Source organism: Ranitomeya variabilis, chromosome 1, assembly GCF_051348905.1.
Source record: "Ranitomeya variabilis isolate aRanVar5 chromosome 1, aRanVar5.hap1, whole genome shotgun sequence".
Lineage (NCBI taxonomy): Eukaryota > Metazoa > Chordata > Amphibia > Anura > Dendrobatidae > Ranitomeya > Ranitomeya variabilis.
In genome coordinates, this window is record NC_135232.1 from 1,142,411,134 (window position 1) to 1,142,423,593 (window position 12,460).

A 12,460-nucleotide genomic window follows, 5' to 3' on the forward strand; every position below is an offset into this window, starting at 1 on the left:
GGCCTCGCAGGCCTGTCAGGTTACTTTTTTATTATTTTCTGTAAAACTACTTTAGTTACAATTTTGAAACTCTAGGTATTCCTCAGCTATATAGTTGTTAGTAATTTCCAGTTGTTCGTATATTTTTATGTTATAGGCATTTCGTATAGCAACGCTTTTTTTGTGACTACCCCATATTCACGTACCTGGGGCCTTTTAGGCCTGTGTGCAAATAACATGGAATAACTCAAATAAAAATACTTTTCAAAGTTTATTTTAAATTTGCAAAGTAAGGATGCATTCCCACTAGCGCTGGGGTCCACCAGGAGGGGATCCGTAATGGATCTGACCTCCTGGTGACCTCAGCTAAGGCTGGTGGAATCCCGGCATTCCATCAGCCTTAGCTGGAGTTACCAGGAGGTCAGATCCATTATGGATCCCATTCTGGTGAACCCCAGCGCTACTTGGAACATAGCCTAAGATGTGTATAATTCCCAAAAAAAATTATGTACATAAAACAACAAAAATGTAACTAAACGGGCACGCCCAATATATTCACTCAGTACAATTTTTTATGATGGATACATTTTTTCTTATAAAAAGTTTTTACATAAAGTCTGTAGCAAACTTGGTGCAGGAATATTTATTTTCCACTTTACATATTCCCCCGACAATTCTTGCATATTATTTTTTCTTCAGAATGTTCCCTGCATACATTTTGTCCGCAAGTAGAACAGAAACGCTCCGATTTTCTTTCTTTCTTTGCTGGACAAATATAGCAGCGCTTTCTTTTTTTTTCTCTTTGCTCTGGCTGTTCCTGAAAGCATATTCCACATCGGATCATTGCCTCTGTAATTTGCCTTGATAAGCATTTTGTGATGCTTCTCTCTAGCATAGTAGGCATCAAAAGTTCATAACAAAGTTCTGTCAAAAATATACGTCTATTGTCCTTCCTGTTGGCATGGAATTCTGGATTAGTTTGACAATAAACAATATAGCTATTGAGGGATGACACATCAAGGATATTAGAAAAAAGGGCAACAGGCCAACGTTTAGTCTGCCTTTTACACGAATATTCAGTAATCATTTCGTCCATCTTGTCGACACCTCCTTTTGTCTTATTATAATGAAGTATAATTTTAGGTTTTTGTTTCCTGTCATTGGTGTCAATACTTTCATCGTGATGCATTGTGCTCAGTAATATCACAGATTTTTCTTTCTTGGCTTTATAGGACACCATTGTTGCCTCATTGCAGAAACCGAATACACTCTCGTAGATTGGTCGCTGTGCATTGTGCTTCATTATTGGTGGAATTTCGCGGCGGTTTGGTCTCATTGTACCAACAAGTGTTAGTTGATTCTGGAGCAAAAAATTGGCCAGTTCTTAATTAGTAAAATAATTATCCATAGTGATATTTTTTCCAGAATGGAAAATTGGTAAAGCTAGTGTTTTCACTATGTTGGAACATAGATCTTTCTTGACTGGAGCGTCAGCTTCTTTTCCACAGTAAATCATGCCATTCATCCCATAATAAGTTGCTGAATCGCACATCCAGAAAATTTTTATGCCGTATTTAGCTGGCTTACTGGGCATATATTGGATAAATTTGCAACGTCCCCTAAAGGCAAGAAGTTGTTCGTCCACTGTCACATATTCACTAGAATTGTAAAGTTTGTAACAGTTCTTGATAAAAAGATTCCATATATAGCTAATAGGCGCTAATTTATCGGTTGCCAACCTCACAGGCCGAGTTCTCTTTTCATCAAAACGAATGCATCTCCGAATAGCCTCAAATCTATCTATGGACATAGTGGCTTTGTAATGTGGATCTGCAAATGGGTTCAGAAATAACTCTCTGATTGGCACATCATATGATTTAGTCGACCCTGCCAGAAGAGTAAGGCCAATATAGGCATATAGTTCCTCTTTAGTTAAATTTTTCCACGTTTTTTTTTTTTCCGAAGCAATACGTTTACCTTACACATTCGTACACAAAACTACCCTCATCTGCAATATCATCTGAAACAAATTTACTGAAAACATCTTTTTTGGACATGAATTGGGAAATTCCGACAGCTCCTTGAGGAACTCTAATAATGTTATGTGATGGGGTGCGTGCATGAGCCACAGCAGTACTGTTCCAAAAAACATTTGTTTTAGATGTTCTACTTGCACATTCTGCTGGATCCATTACTTCTTCATCATCTGAGGAATCGCTGGACGATGAAGTTGATACATTAGCTGGTGGAATATACTCTTCATCCGACAAAGAAATGTCACTGTCTTCATCACTATTGAAAATAATCGCCTCGATTTCTTGGACAGTCAATCCCCTTGATGTAGACTGTGCCATTGTAATCTTAGATGTGAGTAAACTAAAATGAAAAGTAAAAAATAAAGATTACAATCAGGCTTGTGCACTATACATTGTGTGTGCTAAGACTTTGTTAGTGTTTGTGTGCTTAGGGTAAAGTACAGCCCCCCTACTCTTACCTTCAACAGATCCCTTTCTTGTAAGTGCAGTAGAAGCCTCTGGTTTTGGAGCTCAGAAAGGTTCTTTGTTACAGACCAAAGAAAGCTGACTTCTTCCTCCAAAGTCTCTCCAGCAACTAGGATTTAGGACTAAAGGACCTGTACTGACATTATAATCACGTTACTTTGTGAGGGGAAACTCCCTTCCAGGATCACATTACCATGTCAGGCAGAATCTACACTCTTCCCAGCAACAGCCATCGACCAATAGTCATAAAGACTGAGTCATAAGTTCTTCCCCAACAACAGTACAGACAAAAAGACTGAGGAGTACATGTAAACCAAAGCAGGCCTCAAAGGCCCCAGGTACGTGAATCTGGGGTAGTCACAAAAAAAGCATTGCTATACGAGATGCCTAGAACATAAAAATATATGAACAACTGGATATTACTAACAACTATATACCTGAGGATTACCTTGAGTTTCAAAATTCTAACTAATGTAGTTTTACAGATAATAGAAAACAAGTAACCTAGCAGGCCTGCGAGGCCCCAGGTACGCGTTCTAGGGTTAATATTCTTCCGACTCTCATGGCATGGACATGATGCATTTTGGCAATATTCTTGCCCAAGAAAGCACTATCAATAAGTTGGATGATGATGTTTCTCTTTTCTTGGGAAATATTCTTCATGGCTGCTCCTCCATTTGAACCTATGACCTTTCACTTGGGAATCAACCTAATAATACACTGAGCTATTAGAGAGTGTGAGAGCAGACTGCATTTTGTAATATTCAGCAAGAAAAATATATTTCCACCACCAGAAGGAAACAATAATAATGCAGTGATATGACAAGAATCTGCAAAGCTAATCATATGCTAAATAGTTTCAAGTCAAATTTATGTTTGCGATAGCCAAGCTGATTGTCTAAAAAAGATGGTAGTCTCACCATCAAAGCAGAAATGGAGGGTAAAATATGGAGCCTGAAGTTCAAAAGTTCAAAACATTTGTACTCTTCACTGTAATCCTCTCCTGTACCTACTGAGCCACTGTACTGTGCTTAAAAACAAGCAGTACACTATGTAAGATAAAAGCTTTTACAACTGGAGAATCGCAAAAAATCAATTGCAATCTTGCTTATTTTCATTATAACTAAAATAACTAAAATAGTTTAATACCCATTTAATGGAAATACAGCTTAGCAATATGACAAGGAAAAACACTCCCATAGAGATTGAAGCAAGATAACAAAAATAAACAAAATTTTACAAAGCAAAAAAGCCTTTTATTGAGAAAGAATCACAAAACTGTAAAACTGTGATAAAAACATAAATAACAACATAGACCTTGTTGCAGGTCAAACTTCATTGCAATTTCAAATTATTTGCTCAGAAATATTCATAAGGCTGTTAGGGTTTTCGTACTATTGGTTTCAGTACTATGCAACTGCTGGTACAATGCATCTCGTTAAAAGGTTTTTTATTAAGAAGTTTTGTTTTTTACTTAATTTTTGTCAAATTGTCAGTTTTTTAAGAATTTTTAATTTCTTACCTTTTTTCTATATATGTTAAGCTTTTCTTCCTTCTTTATTCTACTCATTTGTAACATTTTATACATGTCATCCAGTGCTTGAGCCATAATTAGTACAGCTGTGTACACTCTGTATGGCACTCCATCAATAAAATAATGGCTGTCATTTGTAAAACGTTCTTCACCAGTGCAATTATGAAGGGGATAAGAAATAGTACGCCGTAAAAGAGAATTCTTAAGATTATTTCCTGATACACAATGTAGTGAGGTTATCCAAAGATCTTCTAGAACTGGATCATGTGGTCGTGTGGATGGATGAAGACCTAAAACCATTTCCTGCAACCCATTTAAACTGTACTTAACAGGACTAAATACAAGGCTACAGTTAATCCAATGTCCAAACAAATAAATGGAGTCTTGTGACCAAGATATTGAAAAGATAAAAGTTTTGTTTTTGATCATTTCTGATGAATGGGATAAAATAGTCTGAACCTGGCCATTACTTGTGCCACAAAGTAGAATCACTTCTGCTTTTAAATTCTTTATCACAGATGAGTGTAAGATTTCTATATGTGTGAGAAAAAATATTTCTTCAATACATATTCCAGATTTTCTCAGCTCTGTGCTAAGAAAGCGAAGCTCTCGTTCTCCAACATCATCATTTGTAGCAAAAATACAAACCATGTTCCAATTAAAATATATCAAAAACTTCACTAAAGCCACAAATTGTATCTCATTATCCTGGACTGTTCGAAAGAAGTGTGGATACAATCTTCTATCACTGAGTATAGAGTCTCTTGCTCCGTAACTAACCTGAAAATTTAAAAAGAGAAGAAAGTATCTTGAAAAAAAAGTATTATTTCCATAAACATACACTCACCGGCCACTTTATTATGTACACCTGTCCAACTTCTTGTTAACACTTAATTTCTAATCAGCCAATCACATGGCGGCAACTCAGTGCATTTAGGCATGTAGACATGGTCAAGACAATCTCCTGCAGTTCAAACCGAGCATCAGTATGGGGAAGAAAGGTGATTTGAGTGCCTTTGAATGTGGCATGGTTGTTGGTGCCAGAAGGGCTGGTCTGAGTATTTCAGAAACTGCTGATCTACTGGGATTTTCACGCACAACCATCTCTAGGGTTTACAGAGAATGGTCCGAAAAAGAAAAAAAATCCAGTGAGCGGCAGTTCTGTGGGCGGAAATGCCTTGTTGATGCCAGAGGTCAGAGGAGAATGGTCAGACTGGTTCGAGCTGATAGAAAGGCAACAGTGACTCAAATCGCCACCCGTTACAACCAAGGTAGGCCTAAGAGCATCTCTGAACGCACAGTGCGTCGAACTTTGAGGCAGATGGGCTACAGCAGCAGAAGACCACACCGGGTACCACTCCTTTCAGCTAAGAACAGGAAACTGAGGCTACAATTTGTACAAGCTCATCGAAATTGGACAGTAGAAGATTGGAAAAACGTTGCTTGGTCTGATGAGTCTCGATTTCTGCTGCGACATTCGGATGGTAGGGTCAGAATTTGGCGTAAACAACATGAAAGCATGGATCCATCCTGCCTTGTATGGAGCATCTTTGGGATGTGCAGCCGACAAATCTGCGGCAACTGTGTGATGCCATCATGTCAATATGGACCAAAATCTCTGAGGAATGCTTCCAGCAGCTTGTTGAATCTATGCCACGAAGAATTGAGGCAGTTCTGAAGGCAAAAGGGGGTCCAACCCGTTACTAGCATGGTGTACCTAATAAAGTGGCCGGTGAGTGTATTATGTAGGTTTAAGTTGACTTGTCTGCAATTGCTTGTTGTGACGAGATATGAGTATTGACCTGTGGAAGCACTAGCAGGCGCGAAAAGGCCGTCGTCAAGCTTCTGCCCACTCCCGTTCTCACTCCCCCAGCCAACATGCTTTTTTACTACAAATGAAGAGCGGAATTTCTACAAACGACCTGTGAGTGCTATCTGCTTTTCTTTGGAGGATTTAGATATGGGTAAATTACCACAAAATAAGTAGGAATATGATTCGCATTATTCAACCCAACAATGAAATTCCATGAGAATTGAATGTCAAGTAGCGCAAAGGTCTCCAAATGCCCTTGAAAATATGTTAGATCCGAAGAAGTTACTTTTAACGCATACCTCCCAAATTTTTTCCTACTAACAGTGTGGAAAACTGTTCTCTATTTGCTTGGCCAATCTCTCTTGGTGTGCTACAACAAAAAAAATGAAAAAGAAAAGAACTGCACAGGTTGAGTATTAAATTAATACACAAGTAATATAGGGCAGATGTCCAAAATACATGTACAATTTGAGTCAGCACACTGTGGTTCATGCATACAAGATTTACACAATTTGCTATGCATCTAAAAAAATGTAATATATTTAGACCCCAAATCATCAAAATGTTTACACCAATAAACCTTGGGAAGGTTGCAAGAGATGCATAAAATATTACAACTTTTAGATGCCAGTTTTGGGCAGCTCCACCAAAATGGGTTTACAGTGGGGTGAAAAAGTGTTTGCCCCCTTCATGATTTTTTAATCTTTTTCAGGTTTGTCACACTTAATATTTCAAACAAATTCAAATATTTGACAAAGATAACACAAGTGAACACAAAATGCAGATGTTAACTGAAGGTCTTTTTTATTTAGGGAAAATGTGCACATGTGCACAGTGTATACAGGGGTAAAAAAAAAATTAAAAACCACCAATTTTCTAAGAAAATATATTTCTAAAGGAGCTATTGACATGAAATTATCACTAGATATTGGAAACAACCCATCTAATCCACACAGGCAAAATAAATTAAACCATGGGTGTAAATATATTAAGTTATGTGTAATAATGAGACATTAAACTGGAAAAGTATTGAACACACTTACTGAAATGTATTTAGTACTTCATACAAAAGTTTTTGTTGGTGATGACAATTTCAATAACCGTCCTGCATGGAGAAACTAGTCGCGTGCATTGCTCAGGTGTGATTTTGTCCCTTTCTTCCACACAAACACTCATCAAATCCGGAAGGTTCTGTGGTCTCCTTCCATGAACTCTGAGCTTCAGTTCCTTCATAAATTTTCTTTTGGATTCAGGTCAGGTGATTGGCTGGGTCATGCTAGCACCTTTATTTTCTTTCTCTGAAATCAACCGAGAGTTTCCTTGGCTGTGTTTGGGACCATTGTCTTGCTGAAATATGCTTTTATGCCAATGTACCGAAGGTTTGTTCTTCTATTATATGCTCCATGACTTTGCGCGTGCTCCATATATATTTTTACATCATTATCTTTGTGGATGTTTCCTACGCATGTTCTCTTGTCGCCACTGAATCTCTTGTGCATGCGCATTCAGTTCTTTCCTATATCTTTAGCCTGTATCTTGAGGGCTTGCCGCTTGGAGGCAATTTGCTCAGGCACAGTGATTAGTTGGTTTCATCCATTGTGTATTTACAAATGCATAAATCACGTATTTGATGCCTCTTTGGTCTGTTTGCACAGGCGCATTCTGTTTTTTTAACCTACTCCATTTGGTTTATCATGCTCACAGTATGTTCAGGCATGCGCATATTATGAATTTGACATAAGTTTATTGATCTGGGTTGTTTGCGCTCGTTCATCTCATAATTTCAAGTAACTTTATTTGTAAATTTCTTCACGCATGCACTCTTCATGCTTATGGACGTTGACATCACATGATCCTGGATCATATCGTCTTCACTCTGTTAATTATATATCAAGTACAAACTCACTCTACTCCTGAGAAAGCGATATATGTGGGGTTATTTTCACTCATCATATTATAGCCTTCCACAGGATCTTTGCGCACTACATTACATTTGCATGTACAATCCACCATCGTGACCAAAGAGATACGCTCACTTTTGCTATTTTGTGTTTGTCTTTAGATTCGATAATACATTTATTTTTTCCATTTGGTGAGTGCTATATATTTCTAATTGTTGACATTATTAATGGCTGCCAATGTTTTATTACATATTTCTGGTGTAATTATTTTATGTGCCTCTCTGTTCACATATTGGCCCACTTGATTGAATGCAAGTGTCATGGTTTCTCTCTGATTTTCCACCTTCTAAGGCCTCATTCACACTTCCGTCTTTTTGAATCCGTCGCAATCCGTCCTTTAGGGCAAAAAACGGATCCTGCAAATGTGTTTGCAGGATGCGTTTTTTGCCCATAAACTTGTATTAGCGACGGATCGCAAGGGATGGCCACACATCGTGTCCGTCGTGCGACGGATCCGTCGTGTTTTGGGCGGACCATCGTCACAAAAATAGTTCAATTTAATGTTTTTTTGTGCGTCGCGTCTGCCATTTTCGACCGCGCATGTGCGTCCGAAACTCCTCCCCCTCCTCCCCGGACTGGAGAATGGGCAGCGGATGCATCGAAAAACTGCATCCGCTGCCCACGTCGTGCAGAAATTTCACAACGTCCGTTGGTATGTCAGCCCGACGCATTGCGACGGACCCGTACCAACGGAAATGTGAAAGAGGCCTAAGCGGATGAGGGTAGACGTCGGCCTTATTTTGGGCACACCAAGTTTGCATAACTATGAAGTGCTAGATAACATAGATAACATACTTGAAAAAGTCACCATGTGCTACACATCTTGGATGTTTGTGTATAAGGAAAGACAGTGTCCGAATCACCTAACAGGTTCCCTTTACGTTAAATATCAGTGTGAATAAAAATTAAAGTGTTTCTTTCATTATTTGTTCAACAATTGTATTACAAGGTTATGCAAATCCATTTTTAAATGTCTCTCCAATGTGACTCTGCCACTCGACCTCTCAAACAGGAAAACTGAATTATGAGTTTTCAAACTGCACGTGTCCTATCGAAAAAGAACCAGCGCATTAAGCGACATCCAAGTCATATAGATGCTTTTGGATCTGCACTATCCAGTTATGCTTTCCACGGAGCTTTCTTATCAGAACGTACCTGTGTATATCCATACATACCCAATAACTGAGCCATTGGTAGGGTGGTGGCAGATCCTTGGTCTCCAATATAACCAGCTACATTATCATGGTCCATACATGAATAATTAGGAGCTGTTACTGAGTGTCCGGACATGATCTGCAGAACGTCCTTCAGAACTTTATTCACATTGCCGCAGGAATCATACAGATGATATCCCAGGGTGATGTTTGGAAGAATGGCCCGATTACTGTTAATATCATCAATGGCAAAAATGAATGTCAAGAGATGTCTGTATGCTCTAAAGTCGGCCCTGCAGAAAATAATGGAATTTAATCATCAATTTTCAAGTAAAATATATTTAATAATTTCACATTTTTCAATATCAATTACAATGGAGCATTTTAGTGTATTTTTAATATATAAACATTGCATCATATTCACCATGAAACAGTTCATCGACCATTACATGCATTAGGATTTGTTAATAATATTTAATGTATTTCTTATGCACTAAGGGAAGTATTGAATCTAGAAGAAACAAAGAGGGATCTCCATATTAAAAATGTGGGCATTATCCAAATCTTTGCAAAAGCTTGACCAAGCATGGAACATATATTATGCTGATGATGCATCAATTCATCCAGCCCAAAAATGATTAACAATTTACGCAAAAATTAATAATTTATTGAAACAAAATTGCATTTATGAAATTCTAGGAATTTTAATTTTAAAGGTTTGCTATTTTGTGCCCTGCCCTGTGCAAGGGCTGAATAATGTGCAGGGTGTTACTGGTCTGACAAGATGCAGACACCATAAAAATTGCTTTTACTAAAAATTAAAATGAATTTGAAAATATTGAGATGAATTAAAAACCTTAGCCTTTTTTGTCTTTTTTTAAAAAGGAATCCATCACCTCCTGGAATGTATAAAACCTATTAATATGGGCATAAAGGTAATGAAAATGTTAAACTAGTCCTACCTGTTTGTCTCATATTAATGGTCTTGTTGTTGAGAAATATTATGTTCTTTCTTTATTCTAATTATCTAACATCCAAGCTCCGTGGCGTGCGGTGCCTGGAAGAAATTCCTACCTCTAGTCTTTATTGTAATACTACCCCTTCCTATGCATGTCAGTTGTAGGGCCGGAATCCCACACCTATGCCCTGCATTTCTTCAATAATCCATACCTCTTAATTCATTCATCTCCAAGTCATAGTTGGTGCAGTTTTTGGTGCGGTTTTTGATGCAATTTTGGTGCAGTTTTTGGTGCAGTTATGATGCAGTTTTTGATGCAGTTTTGATGCAGTTTTTGGTGCGGTTTTTTCACGGTTTGATACAGTTTTTGGAAATAAATAAACGGAAAATGTGCATGATTTGAATGGAAACATGCATGAAAAAATGGATTCGGAGGCCGGATTCATCATTTCACATCTCAGTTTCATACGGTTTTCGCCGGATCCATCGCTGTGCATTTTTTCACCGGGCAGAAAAACCGTTCCTCTATGTGTTTTCCGTCCAGCGGATACAGCTTTTTTGACGGATCCGGCAAAAAACGGATGAAACGTGTGGCCATCAGGCGCAATCTGGCACTAATACAACTCTATGAGAAAAAAATGGATCCAGCGGAAAATAACGGATCAGTTTTTTTCAAAATTCGCCGGATTGCGCCTGACGGCAAGAACCTGATGTGTGAAAGCAGCCAGATATATGGATAGATAAATCTATGTATCTATAGATATATCTATCTATAAATATATCTATAGATAGATACATCCATAGATATATAATAGAAAGGCCGATGTTTCTAAGGCTACTTTCACACTTGCATTTTTAGCAATCTGTCGCAATCCGTCGTTTTGGGAAAAACTGGATCCTGCAAATGTGCTCGCAGGATGCATTTTTTTACCCATAGACTTATATTAGCGATGGATCACAACGGATGGCCACACGTCGTGTCAGTCGTGCAATGGATCCGTTATGTTTTGGCGGACCATCGGTACGAAAAAAAGTTAAAGTGAACAACTTTTTGTCCATCACGTCAGCCATTTTCTACCACGCATGCGCGACCGAAACTCCGCCCCCTCCTCCCCGGACTTCAGAATGGTCAGCGGATGCGTTGAAAAAACTGCATCCGCTGCCCAAGTCGTGCACAAATTTTACAACGTGCGTCGATACGTCAGCCCGACGCATAGCGACGGACCTGTACCGACGCAAGTGTGAAAGAGGCCTTAATGAGCGTTTAATTTAAAAAAGAAAAAAATGGCGTGTGCTCCTGCTCAATTTTCTGCGCCAGAGAGGGAAAGCCAATGGCCGGCGGCCAATATTTGTAGCCTGGGAAGGAGGTAATACCCATGGCCCCTCCCAGGCTATGAATATAAGCTCGCAGCTGTCTGCCTAGCCTTTACTGGCTATTAAAATAGGGGGACCCCCCAAAAAATGATGTGGGGTACCCCTATATTTTATAGCCAGAAAAGCTATGCAGACAGCTGCGGGCTGATATTCATAGCCTAGAGAGGGGCCATGGATATGGCCCCCCTGGCTACAAATACCAGTCCACAGCCACCCCAGAAATGGCGCATCTGTAAGATGTGCCAATTCCAGCACTTAGCCCCTCTCTTCCCACTCCTGTGTAGCGGTGGGATATGGGGTAATAAGGGGTTAATGTCACTGCTCTATAGGACCTTCAGTGACACACTGACAGGAGACAATGGCTCCTGCAGTGCATCACTGAGAGGTTACCTTAGTTCAGAGTCTCACTTTATGGCATTTGCTGCGTGGGAAATTTCTCACACAGCAAAGCCAAAAGTGAGACTAGGGACTATTTTTTTTTACAGCGGCGGAGGAATACAGTGTGGAAGGATACCTTCCTCCTGTTATTGTACTGGAGCCCCCAGAGAGCGGTCGCATCAGGTGATGCTGCTGTTCTCCATGGGAGATCGTCATGGGACACTCGAGGATTTCTGCGGATCAGGGAGCATATTTTTTGTTTGTTATTTTAATATTTTTTACAGATGACACTGGCTTCGGGGAACAAAATGACAAGTGATGATGAGTATGTAATCTATGTTATATGTACTGTTATGGTTCTCAATGGCAAGAGAACATAGCCCAGCATACATATGAACTAGCTCTTGGAAGGATGGAAACTTAAACTGACCATGAACTAAACCTGCCGCACAACTAACAGTAGCCGGGTAGCGTGCCTACGTTTTATCCCTAGACGCTCAGCGCCAGCCGGAGGACTAACTAATCCTGGCAGAGGAAAATACAGTCCTGGCTCACCTCTAGAGAAATTTCCCCGAAAGGCAGACAGAGGCCCCCACATATATTGGCGGTGATTTTAGATGAAAATGACAAACGTAGTATGAAAATAGGTTTAGCAAAATCGAGGTCCGCTTACTAGATAGCAGGAATACAGAAAGGGCACTTTCATGGTCAGCTGAAAACCCTATCAAAATACCATCCTGAAATCACCTTAAGACTCTAGTATTAACTCATAACATCAGAGTGGCAATTTCAGATCACAAGAGCTTTC

The 12,460-nt window shown here is 39.2% G+C and overlaps 1 protein-coding gene across 1 annotated transcript in view; it reads right to left on the reverse strand.

Moving 5' to 3' along the window:
- Positions 1–12,460, reverse strand: part of LOC143800810 (extracellular calcium-sensing receptor-like) — a 102,381-nt gene that overhangs the window by 48,422 nt on the left and 41,499 nt on the right. The window contains exons 2-3 of the mRNA XM_077281213.1: positions 8,944–9,235; positions 4,003–4,794 (exon numbers count right to left, since the gene is read on the reverse strand). Of these exons, the coding sequence (XP_077137328.1) occupies positions 4,003–4,794; positions 8,944–9,235 (1,084 nt within the window). The remainder of the gene's footprint in view (positions 1–4,002; positions 4,795–8,943; positions 9,236–12,460) is intronic.